Raw genomic sequence first — 15,609 nt, 5'->3', positions numbered from 1 at the left:
AGACTTTGCACAGGCCGCCAAGCCCAGATGAAGAGTTGATAGCCGGTTGTAATGCGGCATGACCCAAAGAAGCTCGCAGCTGGCGAAACATCGGCCTATCTAGGATGGTACTACCTACTTAGATAGGTAGGATGGAGACAATATGTTTGAGTTTGTTAACACAGCAAGCACACATCATCAGTGGTCGTACCTAATAAACGCATGTGGGGACCTACCGGTAGTTTGAAAATGGAAGGAAGGGTTAGGGTCACGGGCATAGCTGAGCAACTGACTGCTACTCGCCACATCCCGGTTGCGCACGGTGCACCCGCAGAAGCATGCACGACAGCGCGGCGGAGCTTTGAATTTTCGCGGCTCTGGACAGCCTCAAGACCATAGGTACCATAGCTAAAATCAGACCGTAACCCAAGGCCGTTCGTTGTATTGCAGAAGCACGCAATGGCGACCTCTCGGTCAATGTCGCCCGGAGGGGCACTGCTCCGGTCGTCGAGGATGTTTTCCCTCCCACCTCCTGTCCCGGCACAGGTCAACAATATTGTCAACTCGAGTGTGAACCGCTCCGACTCGGCGACATTGCCGTACCCGACGCATCAGTCCATCACCACGCCATCGGCAGCACGCAGACAGGGCGATTGGGGCTTCAAGCGTCCGTTTCCTCTCAAGTCGACCACCAAGTCTACTACGCCGCTCATCCGCGTCAAGGCAGTCGACACCATCGAGCATGTGACCGACTTCGCTTCCTCCGCCGACCACACGCTGTCACTCGAAAAGTTCCAAGAGATGAACATCCCGGTTGTCATGCCGCCGTTCTATGACCCCTCAAACCCATCGAGCCAGGTCCCGGAGAGCATGCCGAGGAAGTCCGTCTTTGAGGAGTCCCACGACATCACCGACATTGCCCCTGAAAAGAAGCACACCATGAGCGCCTACCGCTGGCATTTCGACGGCCCATGGCTGGCGGGCATGTCGGAGGGGGAGTTCAACAAGTACCTCCAAGCCAAGGTCAAGCCCAGACGAGCCGAGTTTCGCCAGTGGCTAAAGGGCATCGTGGCCGAGGAGATGAACCAGCGGGCCATCGCCGAGTCGATGGATAAGGGCGATGGAGGTGAACACGTTCAGCTAACGGCGGCAGATGTCACCGATGAGCACCTCACAAACAGGTTACGTGAGCTGCGTGCGGATCGCGTAGACTTATACAAACTCGTTGGCCGTTTCTTGGATCTCGCGCCAATTGCGCCCAAGAGGGTCCCGATTCCCGAAGTACCAGGCGACATGAGGTTCAATCTCAGCAAGCCTGCGCCCATGAATCCCTACGCAGAGGCAGGCCCGCCAGTCACGCATCCTTCCGCTGGTATATCGTACCTGCGCACCGGGTCGTTCGTGGAGAACCACCCGCTGTATGGCCCGCAGCAGTCGCGCAGGCACGTGGCTGGCAGGGTTTTGTTGAGCAATTCCAGCTTCGGCCAGTCCATGGGCACCAACGTCAACGTCAACATCGGTCTGGGTGGCTTCGTCACCAAGCCTCCGACTGGCGACAGTTTCTGGAACAACAAGACGGCCCGCAACAGATTTGACCCGGCGCAACGCGGCGGCGAGAAGCAGTATGTGGAGCCCCTCCTTGCCGTTGTTGATTCCAGGGGCAATGTCAGGGTCACGGCCAAGGCTTCACACCCTGAAGGTGTTGCTGTCGCAAAGGAGCTCGACGGAGTTCGAGTGGGTGGAAAGCAAGCCGAGCCGGAGTCGTCGTTTGCGCCGGCCCAGAGTCGGAAGACTGGGAATGAACTTTACGGTGACTCGGGCTCATATGGTTTTAAGGCATGAGAGTCATTCTGGCGACCACCACGAATCCCTGGCCAAGGGCGTCTGTGAGGATATTTTCAGCATGGAAGCTGGATATAGTCCAAGGCCCATGTTCTTTTTTTGTGCATCGTTTGTTGGTCTTCATGACCGAAAATGTAGATCTAGACTGTCATTTTGTACAAATGTAAAACAGATTCAACAGCCAAAGACTACGCAATGGGCTTCGAGTCAAGATTCCGATAAGCTATGTTCTACAAAGGTCAGATTGTGACCTGGAGTCAGCGCAACTATTTGAATGCTGCGTACTTGTGTGTAGACAAGTACTTTATTTGACCAAATGACAGCCACAACTCTTTCTGGACAGTAGCTTTCGACTGATAACATCTCACTCCTACATTCGACTATATCCCATGATTGCTAGAAACTACGGGGGCAACAGGACGGTTATGCATAAAACATGGCACATATCTATTCTTTGTATTTACCTCGATTTCGTCATGATCTCATTTGGAACCATCAGAGCCACCCGTGCTCGATGTTGTAAGGGTGACGGGCGGGGAGCCCTGGTTGAGAATCTGCACGCTGCCGTCAGCCATGCCGAAATAGGCCGCGACGGGCTTCTGTGCACCGCCCTCATCCTTTGCATCCAGGCCGCTACGGCCGTAGAAGAGGCCAATCTCGCAGACGCCGACCAGAGACTTGAGTTTAGCCGCGAGCCTGTCGACGCTCCAGATTCCATTCTCGCCAGTCCCACCCTCATCTCCGGCCAGAAGCAGCGGGGTGAAGGGGGCATCGATGATGTGCATCCCATTGTCCGTCACCACGGACCCGGCCTTTCCTGAGCCGGATCTCAGTCGCGGCGAGTGCGCGCCGAGCCTCTCCAGCTCGGCCAGCACATGGTCTGCCGCCTTGGGGAGAACCTCGATTGGGATCCCTTGCTTCCATTGGGTGCCTAGGTTCCTCGAGAGCTTGCGGAAGTCGCCGATGCAGACAAATGTGCGCGAGGCCACGGCGACGATCTTCTCCTGCCACAGGCAGCCGCCGCCGCCCTTGATCAGGTTGAGGTCGGCGTCGGCCTCGTCGGCGCCGTCAAAGTAGACGTCCAGCAGGCTGCCCTGGGGTCGGTCCTCTATCGGGGCCGCCCGGAGCCCGCCGGCCTTGATGAGGCCTTTGGACTGGTCGCCAGTCGGGTAGAAGGTCATGTCCTTCGAGGCCTCTGGGTGCAGCTCCTTGATGGCCTCGACGACGTAGACGACGGTGGAGCCAGACCCGATGCCGACGTGTGTGTAGCGAGGATCCAAGTGGTCCTTGACGGCAGTGAAGGCGGCGGCCTTCTTGGCCATCTCTATCAACTGCGCCTGCTCGACCGCCGACACGGCCGACCCTGAGCTTGCCATGGTTATTGAGCGATAGTGGTTGAATGGTAGAAATTCGTTGGCGCACAGATGTTGTTGACGGCGTGTCCGGCGAGGGCCCACATGCAGCGAGCGTGTCGATAGTAATGGATGCGGATCCTGCGGCTTGAGTCTTTGGTACAGACGAATTGGACTGAGAGATGATGTTGTCAACCGTCGATAGGCTATATCGGACATTTATTTTTGGTGAGTTACGTCTCAATCGAATGGATGCGTCCGGGGTAGTTGCTGGGATTTCAACGTTTCACAATAAATTCTTCGCTGTCAGTTACAATCTACAATCCCAATAACACAGCATTCCATTAGTATCATCGCGTATCACATCGAAGCTTCATAAAACCTGATGCGATCCCGGAGCTCACGATGACGGAGACTGGAGGGGTCCAATTGGGGGGATTACTCATCAGCCCAGCTTAAAAAAACACAAGCGCCTGCCCCGCTCTCCCACGCATCACACGTGATCAGGAATTTGGGAAATGCCCACAAACCTCAATATCTACTTTTTAAACTCCGCCGCATGGTCGAACTTATCCCGACCCGTTACCAAACAACGCTCGACGCCGACAAACGTATTAACCCACCCCCAAAAACCAGCAACCAACAGCCAAAATGGGTCGCGTTCGCACCAAGACCGTCAAGAAGTCCGCCAAGGTCATCATTGAGCGATACTACCCCAGGCTCACCCTCGACTTCGAGACCAACAAGCGTATCTGCGATGAGATCGCCATTATCGCCTCGAAGCGCCTGCGCAACAAGGTAAGGCGCAGAATCTCGGACTGACCCGGCGCTTTGAACCGGCTGGATCGGCTTATAGCAACAAACGTCTCTAACATTTAATTTTCTCGCTCGTTCAGATTGCCGGTTACACCACCCACTTGATGAAGCGTATTCAGCGTGGTCCCGTCCGTGGTATCTCCTTCAAGCTTCAGGAGGAGGAGCGTGAGCGCAAGGATCAGTTTGTTCCCGAGGTTTCCGCTCTCGACTTCAGCCAGTCCGACAGCGGCCAGCTCGATGTTGACGTCGAGACCAAGGACCTGCTCAAGCACCTGGGCGTACGTTTTTATCTTCCGACCCCCGGGCGGAAATTTCAAACCATAGCTCCAATATTGACTTGTGAATTTTTTTCTCCAGTTCGACTCGACCATCCCCGTCAACGTCATCCCCGTGACCCAGACTCAGGTCTCCGAGCGCAGTGGCCGCCGATTCGGCGACAGGCCCCCCCGCCGCGACTAAATGCAAACACCTTCACGACACGACTATTCCTGTACACACATAAAAAAAAAATGGATTGTTGGGCTGGTTTTGCCTTTGCATGGTTTGGGCAATGAGCTATTTGGGATTGGGTTGCTTTTCGGCGTCTTCATGGAAGGTAGTGAGAGCATACTAGATCAACACAGAGATCTTTTGCCCACTAAGGTGTCGCTGATTCTCCGTTGCACTAGCACTGGGGATGACGCTTGATTGCCATCTTCATTCCTGCATGCCGAGGTTCTCCCCCCATCCCGAACCCTGATGCTCAAGCTGGACATACGTATGATGTATATCATGCCATGCAGTAAGCAGACGGTGTGACGGATGGGCCGTGATTGCCAGTGAAACCGTGATTCATGTCTAACAAGGACATCACACTCAGTCCAAAGCAAAAATAGGCCGTGTTGCCTTGCCACTTGTCTGGCTACCAAGAACCACGCACAGGCTTCTATCTAAAGCGTGGTTTGTAGCCTTCGAGAAGCATATCCTCCCCTTCATCGTCATCCTCCTCTGCCTCTAAACTTGGTGGCTCCGGAACTGCGGTGGTTTTCTTTTCTCGAATCGTGAAGTCGACCAAATTTGTTGACCCTTTTGACTGTTCCGTAGTATCGCCACGCTCCAAGGCAAGCGTTGAAGACTTTTCCGCCTTCTTTTCCTCTTCCATCTTGAGGCGGCCAATGTCTGCAGCGAGTTCGCTGTCCTTGCCCGTCTCCTTCTCGCCCATGAGCTCTATCTCAATGTCCGGGATCCCGATGCGTTCCCACGCGGCAGTCTCGTTGAGCTGAACCTTGACGTACAGCGCCCGCCGCGCACAGTCCTGTGAGCACCACTTCTCCAGCTCCTCGATGGGCATGATCTTGAAGTCCGGTCTGCCCTGGTTCACGGCCTTGAACGTTCCCGGGCCGTATCTCTTCCTGGGCTTGGGGCACAGCGCATAGCCGCACAGGTCGTTGACGTTCCGCTCCTCGATCAGGTCGTCATAGTCAGTCGGCTGGAACGTGCGCACCTTGGCCTTGAACTCGGCCACGTCGCTGGCCGCCGGACTGGCGGCGCTGTGACCCGCACCGCGGACCCGGGGGTGCTCCGACAGCTCGATCAGGTGATCCAGGACCTTTTGGTGAATGGCCTTTTGCTGCTGTATTATAGTGGCGTGGCGGATGGCGACCTGGCGCGCCTCGTCGGGGGATATCGCGCCGCGTTGTTGTTCCGTGGGCTCGGTAGCGGAGGTGGCGGCTTTGGTTTTCTTGAGGATGCCCTTCTTGGGCGCAGGTTTTGCGCCAGATGCTGACGTCGCGGCTGGCATGACGGGCCGTGAGTCTGATTTTTTTTTTCACTGAACTGGTTCTGGGAATTCAACGTTTTCGTAATTTGCAGTCCTCTTGTATGATCCAACTTGGGTCTAATACACTACAGTAAAGCAATACAGCTCTTGCTCGGCCCTTGGCTGGTTGATTCAAGATTTTGGTGTTTATGTGGGGTAGGTAACGACCTAAAATACAGTAAATTGCATTCAATTTCTTGTAGCTGCCGATTACTTAAGCAACTAATCAATTCCTGGACGCTCGGCGGGCTAAGTACGGGCATACCGGGGGGCCTTTAGCGTGAAGCCTGTCGCGCTAGACTCGTACAAAGAGACATTTTGTTATCATTGTGTATTGCTGAAACATGATGGCGGAGACGCGGCTCTCTGCTCTGTAAGTACTGCTTGCTGTCCAACCAACCCATTGCCAATTTAATGGCATCAAGCCACTTCAGGTGACCCGGCACTGCATAAACCGTTTGTTTAATCCATATAGCTCGCAGATTTTCAGACGGTACGAATCCAACCAAATAGAAAGCACTATTGGGTATGTGCGTGTCTCTGTGAACATCCACGAGGACTAACGACAAGTAGTTCTAAATTACATCCAAGGTTGGCATAGGATTTGCATTGTATTGCAGTAAGAGTAACAGAAGGAAGCATGCTTCATGATCCTGATGTACTTCCCCCCGCTCTTGTCATGCTCAATGTAACATCAAGTACTGTACGTCAATAGCGGTGACCAAAAGTACGCCCAAGAATTGGATTAGATGCCACCGAGGTACATGGAGTACATGACTTGGTTACCTGGTCAAAACTGGGTACTTGCTCTGTTCCTGGCTCCATATCCAGTAATGTGATTTGCGACTGGCGGAACTTCTCGTGGCGGCTTTTTTGAGTGAAACCCCTCGTCGATGTTGCTGATTCACAGTGACTGGAACAGTGTGCGTGTGGAGAGCTCCTCAAGTTCAATGCGCTGACGTAGACCACAACCTACCGACTCTCCAGGGTCACAACCCGCCACCACTTTACTACGATTACCAAACCAGGACCACGTTTGCTAGGTGTACCGTAGAAATCAAGACCCCGTAAAATCCCCATTCGACACATTTGCAATACTACTGCTATTTATTATAGGGTGAATACATTAGGTGAAGAAGGTCAGAAAGGAAGAGACACAATTAAAGAACGAGCAGAAAGCATAACAAAACAAGAAGAAGAGGAAAAAAGACATCAAAACAACAACAATACAGCCCCCATGTTTGCAGGGCAGCTGTAGGCAGTCAAGCAGTCTCTGATCATCGCCGGCTGCCTAACTTAACACAGCCATCTAATTGAGGAGCCCTGGCCTGGCCCTGTTCTCGTCCTGTCCCCCCCAAAAAAACCAAGAAAGGCTCAATTGCTCTCCACATCAATCCAAATCCAAACGGGGACCCGTTTCTGCAGCCACAGTTTTGTTCCACCACCGAGCCGCTTGCTTGATGCAACAAGCTGTCTCTCAACAACATTTAACACAACCCAACCCAACCACCCCGCATACAAACCTGCACCTCAAACTCTACGAAGCACCAAGACCAAACAAAACGCCAATTTCCCTTGGGCTGCAGGTCCCTTGCACCGCCTACGCCATGAGTGCCCCTTTCATGGTCAAGGCTCTCTTCGAGTACTCGTCCCCGCACGAAGATGACCTTCCATTCCCCGCCGGTCAGATAATCACCGTCACCGAGGTGGAAGACGAAGATTGGTATACGGGAGAGTTTGTCGGCGACGACGGTGTCAAGCATGAGGGCATCTTCCCACGCAACTTCGTCGAGAAGTACGAGCCTGTAGCTCCCCCGCGACCAACTCGCACACGACCAAAGAAAGAATCGGAACCCACAGCAGCCACTTCGCCGCCACCTCCTGCACCTGCGGCAGCTGCAGCCCCCGAGCCAGTCGAGGAGCCTACGCCATCGGAGCCTGAGCTGCCTCTAAAAGCCGAATCCCAGTTCACGTCTGAGCCTGTCGAAGAAGCCCCCACCGCTTCTGGCAACGCACCCGCTGCATCCGCTGCATCGCCTCCAGCTCCCGAGCCTGCCGCGCCTGTTCCGATCGCGGCACCGTCCGCCTCAAACCCCAAGGTTGAACCTCAAGCAACCTCTCCGCCGGCCCCCAAGGTCGCGCCGTCGGCCTCGAAACCCAGCGGCCCACCGCCTGTAGCGGAGAAACCCACCGGAAATGCGTTCAAAGACCGAATCGCCGCCTTCAACAGGGCTGCCGCTCCACCCATAACACCCTTCAAGCCTAGTGGTCTTGGAGGATCTAGCTTCATCAAAAAGCCTTTTGTCGCGCCCCCACCGAGCAGAAATGCATTTGTGCCGCAGCCGCAGAGCGCCCCGGCCCCAAGGGTTTATCGGCGCGATGAGGATCCCGAGATCAAGGAGCGCGAGCAGGAGAACCAGGAGACCGCCGAAAAGGTTGGCCTGGCTCCCACAACCTCGAACGAAGGTGAGGATGAAGATCAGCCGAAGCCAATGAGTCTCAAGGAGCGCATGGCCCTCTTGCAGAAACAACAGCAGGAACAAGCCCAGAGGCATGCAGAGGCCGCAGCCAAGAAGGAGAAGCCGAAAAGGCCAGCCAAGAAGCGCATGGAAAGTAATGAAGGAGCAGAAGAGGATGGCTCGTTGCAAATTGCACCCCCGCAACTGGAACGCAAGGATAGTGAGGATACTGCTGGCAGGCGATCCATTGACGAGTCGCAGGGTACTCGCGCTCCTCCCGCGGGCCGGAGGAAGTCGTCCGCCAAGGCCCTTGGAGGAGAGCCTTATGACGGCAACGAAGCTGACATGTCTGGAGCTGGTGACACAACGGAAGGACAAGAGGATGTCACCGAACGGGAAGACAGTGATGACAGGTCGCATCATGTCCCAAAGTCTTCCGTTGCGGCCGGCAAAGCACCTGCTGTTGACGAGGAAGATGAGGAGGAAGATGACGAAGAGGAGGAAGATATCGACCCAGAGGTCAGGCGTAAAGAGGAGCTCCGTGCGCGAATGGCCAAAATGAGCGGTGGGATGGGCATGGCCGGCATGTTTGGTATGCCCATGCCCGGCCTTGGGGTACCCGCCAAGAAGAAGAAGGCCTCAGTCGCGGTCGAGAGACGGGACAGCGAAGGCCCCGAAGGTATGCCGTCTCCAGGCCTCCATGCGCCGCCTGTGCCTGCGATGGTTGCGCTTCCTGGACTTGCCACCAGACGTTCTGAAGATAGGGCTGCGGAAGAAGTAGCCCTGGCTCCAGCTGCTCCCAAAGATGAAGAAGAGGAAGACCACGCGGAGACGCCATCTCAATCCGCCCAATCTCCTCCCAGTGGTGAGTCAGCCTTTTCCAAAAGGTCACAGTGATATGGGGTGGATGGTTGAACTAACAAGCACCACAGTGCCATTTCGAATGTCCATGTCAGGTGCTCCGCCAGTTCCCGGTAACCGGCCAATCCCGCCTCCAGTTCCCTCAGAGGGTAAGTTGACCAAACGATACGTGACTGCGACAGCTCAGTTCGCTACTATTGACTCTGGTGCTAACTCGGAAATGCTTGGCACAGCTCGTCCGCCTATGCCTCCAATTGCAGGTGTGAAGTCGCCTAGTGCTGGATCTGAATCCGATGATGAGTTGTCGGAACATCCCATGCAGGAACCCCTTGCAACCCCCCGAGGAGAGCCTACCCCTGCCTCTAGGGCTCCGCCTCCTCCACCCCCAGGGCCACCTCCGGTCGAGCCTAGCTCTCCCCGGTCACCTGGCCCAAAACAACAGATTTTCTTCGGGGGCGGGGGCGGTGAGGTCTCGCCTACGTCACCAACTGCTTCCAGTATGTCAAATAAGCGCGCCAGCAGGCCGCCACCACCTATCCCCACGATGCCACCTTCATCTCCTCCACCTGCGGCTTCCCGTCCTCCGCCTCCCCCGCCTCCAGGGGGGTTAAGCCGCCGCTCAACTGCCGACAACCGACCGTTGTCGCCAACAAAAGCAAGCCGGAAGGAACTCTCGGACGAGGAAGAGATTACCGAGTACGAGGGTGACTATGACACGGACATTGCATCTTCCGTGCCTCACAAGGACGCCCTGAAATCTCATGGACGAGATTCAAGTATTGATGAGACTACGTCGGTGTCCTCTCCCACTGCGACAGCTCCGCCAACCCTGCCGCCGCCGATTCCTTCGGTTAATGCTCCTCGGGCTCCTCCGCCCATCCCTAACCAGCCGCCTCCTGCCCCGAAAACCGATTATCGCCGTTCCGTAGACATGCCACGCATGGCACCTCCACCTCCACCGCCGCAGAAGGAGGCTCCCCAATATGACGACGATTACGACCCGTACAACTATTCGGCGCCGAGCCAAGGCGTTTCGGCAGCACCTGGCTACGCGCCACCACCTCCAAAGTCACCGAGATCACCGGAAATCCCACACACTTCAGAAGCGCCCTATCAGCCGCCACCTCCGCCACCTGGTGTTCAGCAGAGCGGTCGTGTCGCTCGGCAGTCCTTAGATGTTGGCCGGTCGTCGCACTCTGGGCGCAGATCGGTAGACATAGGGCCTTCTATGGACTCGCATTACGTCGCTAACGACATTGATTTAGCGCCATCATCAAGCTGGTGGACGCAACCTAATGGGTTGCCTCCACAGCTACAAGGTCGCAAGGACATTTTCTTCGAGTCCGAACAGTCAGTATCGGCGCAAGGAAGCAAAAGCATGATTACTCGCGACATTTATATCCTATATCACGACTATTCTCAGACCGTCGTGACAGTGTTGTACGACGGAAAGAATCCAAGCGATGTGCATCTGAGCCAGCGCCACGAGCCTCCACCACGAACCCTGCGCCAGGACCAGTTGGAACAATCGTATGAGCGGTTCGGCCGTCAGATTGCAGAGGCTGTCAAGGGTAAGAAGGAAACTGTGGTCGGCGACGGCACTCCTTATGGTCTCGTGCAAGAACTTCTGCGCCCACACAAGGACGCTCTTCTACCGGTAGGCACACGGGCTTACGGCGCGCTCGTCTATGCGAACATGGCGAATGCCAGCACGACAGTCAACGACGAGATTCGGCCTGGTGACATCATGTCCATCCGCAACGCCAAATTCTCAGGCAAGCACGGCGCTCTAGGACACAAGTACAGCATGGAGGTCGGCCGACCGGATCACGTGGCTATCGTGGCCGAATGGGATGGTAGCAAGAAGAAAGTGCGGGCTTGGGAACAGGGCAGGGAGAGCAAGAAGACAAAGCTTGAGAGTTTCAGGCTCGACGACCTACGAAGTGGCGAGGTCAAGATCTGGAGGGTCATGCCGCGGAGTTGGGTCGGCTGGGAAGGGCAGAACTAGTGCTTCTCGACGTTGGGCTCAATGCAGCTGCGGGGTGGCAAGTTCAGGTCGGCACCGGCCATGCAGAGCGGCTAGAATCCCATGTCACTAGGGGGCGTGCAAATATGGTGTCACTGCGGAAGGCCTCTGGCAACACTTGGGAAGCGAAATGGGGAGCCGAGGTAATAGGATCAAGTATCCGTAGACGAGAGGGTTTGGGCGAAACTTATTTTTTTTTCGTTTGGTGGTTTTTTCCGGGTCCGCCTTGAGTCGAAAGGTCACAGAAGATTACAGAACGTGTGATGACGCGGATTTCGATGATGGATTTCGAAAAAGCTGAGGATGATTGCACAATGAGCGCCCGATGGAAGCATGGACGAGGCGTCTCGTGAGGGTGAACATCATTTGTCAGTGTTATGTGCGCTGGTGGTATGCTTTAATCTCAATTCTTTTGGTTCTCCTTCTTACAGCACCAATAGCTTTTTGTATTGAAACATTACATCCCTCGCGGTGTTGTTATGAAAAATCTTGACCATAGTGTCAAGGCTGTTGCATTGGCAGGTAGTATTTGGGCTTCACAGTACTGGCGTTTAAAAAAGCCAACAGTTGGCTACGAGACCTTTGAAGTGGACATAGTTGCAAAGTCTTGATAGGTACGGGTTTTGCCATGCAGCAAAATAATGGCCAGATGTGTGCCATTCACTTTATTGTCCTTTGCTCTTAATACCATGCCAAAATATCAGAAATCACGGTTCCCAACCCGTCCCCATGATCACACAGATCCCATGCACAATGCCCGCAGCCTATGCACCAAAGTAACAAAGGGCAAAAGAGAGATTTAAGCAAGCATAGGTACAATGAATTATAAGTATTTTGTAGTACAGATTGTAGACAATAGCCGCGAAGGATCTCAAGTACAGATAAAAGCAAAGAAAGGAAATAACTAATGCGGTGATGAAAATCACAAAGGGTAAATGATATTCATAAACGGTGTCTATCCCGGCGCCTCAGGAAACGACGACAGGATGTCTGTGGTAGTTGGCGCGGTATGGGCGAAGCTCGTTGTCGTCTTCGTCGTAGTCATAGTCGTCCTCATATACAGCCACGGCTCTCGTGGTGGTCTCGTCCACAGGCTTGGGTGTTGAGTTCTGTGTCCTGAACGAAAATGCTCGCTGCAAGAAGGCCTTCGGGCCCACATACTCCAGATCCCAAGTGCGCGAGGTTAGTGGCAAGGGGATGCGGTGTATCTTGGGCGTCTGCCAGCGTTGTTTAATGCAGTCATCCACCAGAGCCATGAGACCAGTTGCGATGATGATGCTGTATCAATGTCAGTAAGCCGTTTGCTTTTTGGAAATCAAAGCAAACGAATAAACGAAGAAGAAGAAAACTTACTCTGCGACATCTGTTTTCGCATCAATGACACTCCAGTCGTTGATCCAGAAGTGGCATGGCGGGATCCAGCCACCAGCCTCCTCGTCAGCGGCAATTTGAACGGGAGAGCGAGCCTCGGGCACTATATGAGCGATGGCGCCTTCGACTTGTCCCTTGTTGCTCGTCTTGCTACCGCCTTGACCGTGGCGCATCAGGTGGAAAGACACTATTCCCGTATCCTTGTCTGTGGCACGCCTCCAGCTATAACTGTTACCCCACCACTCGAACTCGTACCGCTTTGAATCAGAACCACTTTTGCCCTTCCGCTCAACCTCGACACGTGCGTAGTTGCTGAAATCTAGCTTGATGGTATTGGTTGCGGCGGCGGCGGCGGCCGTGGGAGAATTGACCCCAAATTCGCTGCTTCCATTGTCGTCGTAGCTGTCAAACACCGAGTTCAAGCTTCCACCGATGCTAGACTGATCCAGAGTGCGTTTGGATCTGGAATCGGGGCGGGCGGATGAAAAAGAACGGGTGATAGCACTGGTAACGGAGCGAGTGAAAGTGGGCTTGGATTTGTCACTGGGGGTGACCGGGGAGGAGCAGAGCGATGGAGGGAATGATACCGGGCTCTTATGGGATTTGGCTGGCGATGAGGGTGGAGAATACTTGCGCTTAGAACTGCAGACCTCGCGACCCGAGTCCCGGCAGTATCGGCGCAAGGAGAAGTCCCTGCGTGCCAAGTCATGCATGCGAAGGTGAAATAACTGGACTGTTCTAGGACGGCGGTGACGGCCGCTAGATAGAACAGTTGTGTCGACGCGCAGATTCATATTGCCATCAGATGTAAAGTTATCATGGCGAATTGAAAGGCGGTCCATGCTAGGGAAGAGCTTAGAGAACTCATGGGGAGACGCCGGGCGGACATCTTCCTCCACGATCTCGGGGCAATATATGGGAAGAGGAGGGATGCTGCTGTAAAAGCCGCATTCCTCTTCATCGTCCAAAATATCATCCAGGGACGAGTTGTTCGATGCATAAGTCTCGACGGATGACCGAGCACATGTAGTTGTGCCTGGCGAGAGGTCATCATGGTAGCAGCTGGGGCGACGACCAACTCGGCTTTGCGGTTGCTCTGTCACAACCTTTATGACGGGTTTAGGTGACATCCTGACATATGAGTGCTGTGGAGAGCTCTCTATCGTTGTTGGTCTGCTGCTCCGGCTGTCGAATGAATCCCTAGTCCTGGTGCTGTAGGAATCTCTCCGGGAGTCGTGAGTGTACGAGCTCCCGGAACTTTGTATCCTCTCCAGGGACTGCATGATAGTATGGGATGTGGGGATATAGGTGAGAGTTGAGTTTGCTTGAGACTGCAAGTATAATTAGGGGTCCAGTACTAGCTCGGCCTTGTAAGTTGAGATGCCGATGGGTTGTGGCTGTAGGTGATCCAGAGAGCGGTGAATCATCACCTGTATGTGAAGTCCGCCGTCTTTTCTGAGAATGCAACGGTGGATGATGATCACGGGTCTAGAATTGGGCAGCAATATTCTGTATATTCAATGCCCTTTGACTGGATGATTGGGGAATTCTGAGATATATTCGACTCGAAATAAAAGAGAAACGAACGGAATATGACTTGGCGTCGATGTGGGTGTGTAGCTGAGGATGTCTGGTAAACGATTGGAACAAATCGAACGGAGAGAGAGTGAAAAAAAAAAAATTATCAAGCGTGAGGGATGAAGAAGCTGCAGCTTTGTCTTGGTCGGGTACGCTGTGTAAGTGTAATGTAGGGGTCCTCGTGTGGTTCCTCTGCCGCTGCCTGCATGCGGGAGGGGTAGGTACGTAGGGTCTGGAAGGAGGGAAAAGAACGGTGGTATACAAAAAAAAAAGGATATTACAGATGTTATTCGTTGTATGCAACTTGTGCTCGATGATCTCAGGGACGAGAGACAAAGGTAGCTAAAACAGTTGGTTGGTGATGGAGAAGTCGGGATGCATCGACTGATGTATCGACAGCTCATCCCACTCATCCACACACCTCACCCCTGTCAAGGCCCAACGTTGTCGAGGGCTGGTCTGGGGATGGAGCCACACCAAGCCAGGGTGGGGTGACGCCCAGGGAGTGTGGTTGACAACGTGCGCGAAAAAGAAAAAAAAAGGTTGTCCGACCCCATCAATGCCAAGAGGGTCCAGCAGGAAGAAGGCTGAGTGCCAGTTGAGAGAAGAGAACTGGGGTCTGTGTTATAATAGGGGGCATGGTTAACAAGCAAAAAAGGAGATGACCGAGGTGAGCAAACCTCGGGAACCTTGGAAATCTCGCTTTGAGACAGCCTGACAGCATTGTGTAAATGACCATCCGTATTTGCAGAGTGACTGACTGAGGGATTCCTACTACATTAGGCCTTGAGGATAGGATTAAAATTGTCCGCGCGTGGTAGGAATTTTCGACCTGTCGAATCATCGAATAGGGCTTCTCTTTCTTGCACACACCACCACCACCATACTTGCCTAGCTTAGCGAAACATCACAAAAAACTACACACCGCAGTGACCACCATCGTACGTGCCTTCCAGAGGCGGGAATACTCGAAGCAAACTGAAGAGCAAGATCCAAAATAGTGGGGGGCAATAGAGGATGAACGGAAGGAAACAGAAAACAAGCATTTAATCCTACTGGTCCAACCATCCGCCGACCGTTGATCACGCCCTCACTATCTAGCCGAAGAAGGCAAGCTTGGCAAGGTACGTACCTGAGGCTGGCCATTCACAACCCAACCCACTGCTTTGATGGATGGCACCAAAACGGGCACCTGCTTCGGTGCTCCCCTTGCGGGAGCCAATCCGCTTGTGGAGGCAATGCACCGGCAGAAACACACTCGAGCTCCCCACTAAATAGTACATCGCCAATCAGATCACGGTGCGAAGGCAAAACTTCCCCCCAAAGTTTCGCTAGGGCGAGTTTCACAAGCTAATAATAAAATAAACCGAGATGGGTGCTTTGGGAGGCAAAGGGCGAGGGGGGGCATACCTGTAGTAAATGACTGTTTATCCCAGCATGACAGGAAAGCAAGTATTCAACAAGATCCATTTGTTTGCCGCCGTCCACCCGGCCGGCCTGTGACAGGAGTTTCACTCGCACAACCTA

At 54.0% G+C, this 15,609-nt stretch overlaps 5 protein-coding genes across 5 annotated transcripts; 3 read left to right on the top strand and 2 right to left on the bottom strand.

The window, feature by feature from the left end:
* Positions 1 to 322: 322 nt before the first annotated feature.
* MGG_04112 (uncharacterized protein) lies at positions 323 to 2,210 on the top strand. The gene has a single exon (XM_003719671.1). It carries the CDS (start codon positions 439 to 441, stop codon positions 1,819 to 1,821), a length of 1,383 nt encoding a protein of 460 aa, XP_003719719.1. The 5' UTR covers positions 323 to 438; the 3' UTR covers positions 1,822 to 2,210.
* Positions 2,108 to 3,530, bottom strand: MGG_04113 (ribose-5-phosphate isomerase). The gene has a single exon (XM_003719670.1). It carries the CDS (start codon positions 3,390 to 3,392, stop codon positions 2,304 to 2,306), a length of 1,089 nt encoding a protein of 362 aa, XP_003719718.1. The 5' UTR covers positions 3,393 to 3,530; the 3' UTR covers positions 2,108 to 2,303.
* Positions 3,531 to 3,614: 84 nt separating this feature from the next.
* Positions 3,615 to 5,913, top strand: MGG_04114 (40S ribosomal protein S17). Its single transcript, XM_003719669.1, has 3 exons — positions 3,615 to 3,971; positions 4,070 to 4,267; positions 4,347 to 5,913. Exons 1-3 carry the CDS (start codon positions 3,825 to 3,827, stop codon positions 4,446 to 4,448), a joined length of 447 nt encoding a protein of 148 aa, XP_003719717.1. The 5' UTR covers positions 3,615 to 3,824; the 3' UTR covers positions 4,449 to 5,913.
* Positions 5,914 to 6,782: 869 nt separating this feature from the next.
* MGG_04116 (SH3 domain-containing protein) lies at positions 6,783 to 11,937 on the top strand. The gene is made up of 3 exons (XM_003719668.1): positions 6,783 to 9,111; positions 9,179 to 9,256; positions 9,341 to 11,937. The coding sequence occupies exons 1-3, from the start codon at positions 7,248 to 7,250 to the stop codon at positions 11,113 to 11,115; spliced, it is 3,717 nt and encodes a 1,238-aa protein (XP_003719716.1). The 5' UTR covers positions 6,783 to 7,247; the 3' UTR covers positions 11,116 to 11,937.
* Positions 11,702 to 14,431, bottom strand: MGG_04117 (uncharacterized protein). The gene is made up of 2 exons (XM_003719667.1): positions 12,487 to 14,431; positions 11,702 to 12,411 (listed from the first exon to the last, which is right to left on the bottom strand). The coding sequence occupies exons 1-2, from the start codon at positions 13,785 to 13,787 to the stop codon at positions 12,102 to 12,104; spliced, it is 1,611 nt and encodes a 536-aa protein (XP_003719715.1). The 5' UTR covers positions 13,788 to 14,431; the 3' UTR covers positions 11,702 to 12,101.
* Between the last annotated feature and the right edge of the window lie 1,178 nt (positions 14,432 to 15,609).

The sequence above is a fragment of the Pyricularia oryzae genome, chromosome 6 (assembly GCF_000002495.2).
Source record: "Pyricularia oryzae 70-15 chromosome 6, whole genome shotgun sequence".
Classification (NCBI taxonomy): Eukaryota; Fungi; Ascomycota; class Sordariomycetes; order Magnaporthales; family Pyriculariaceae; genus Pyricularia; species Pyricularia oryzae.
This window is presented reverse-complemented; position numbering and strand designations above follow the sequence as displayed.

Coding starts and splice junctions, on each gene's coding strand:
- MGG_04117 (XM_003719667.1), bottom strand. CDS start 13,787: ATGCAGTCCCTGGAGAGGATACAAAGTTCCGGGAGCTCGTACACTCAC. Junction 12,412..12,486: donor GCGAAAACAGATGTCGCAGA/GTAAGTTTTCTT, acceptor ACATTGATACAG/CATCATCATCGCAACTGGTC.
- MGG_04113 (XM_003719670.1), bottom strand. CDS start 3,392: ATGTCCGATATAGCCTATCGACGGTTGACAACATCATCTCTCAGTCCA.
- MGG_04112 (XM_003719671.1), top strand. CDS start 439: ATGGCGACCTCTCGGTCAATGTCGCCCGGAGGGGCACTGCTCCGGTCG.
- MGG_04116 (XM_003719668.1), top strand. CDS start 7,248: ATGCAACAAGCTGTCTCTCAACAACATTTAACACAACCCAACCCAACC. Junction 9,112..9,178: donor CGCCCAATCTCCTCCCAGTG/GTGAGTCAGCCT, acceptor CAAGCACCACAG/TGCCATTTCGAATGTCCATG. Junction 9,257..9,340: donor GCCTCCAGTTCCCTCAGAGG/GTAAGTTGACCA, acceptor TGCTTGGCACAG/CTCGTCCGCCTATGCCTCCA.
- MGG_04114 (XM_003719669.1), top strand. CDS start 3,825: ATGGGTCGCGTTCGCACCAAGACCGTCAAGAAGTCCGCCAAGGTCATC. Junction 3,972..4,069: donor CGAAGCGCCTGCGCAACAAG/GTAAGGCGCAGA, acceptor TCGCTCGTTCAG/ATTGCCGGTTACACCACCCA. Junction 4,268..4,346: donor ACCTGCTCAAGCACCTGGGC/GTACGTTTTTAT, acceptor TTTTTTCTCCAG/TTCGACTCGACCATCCCCGT.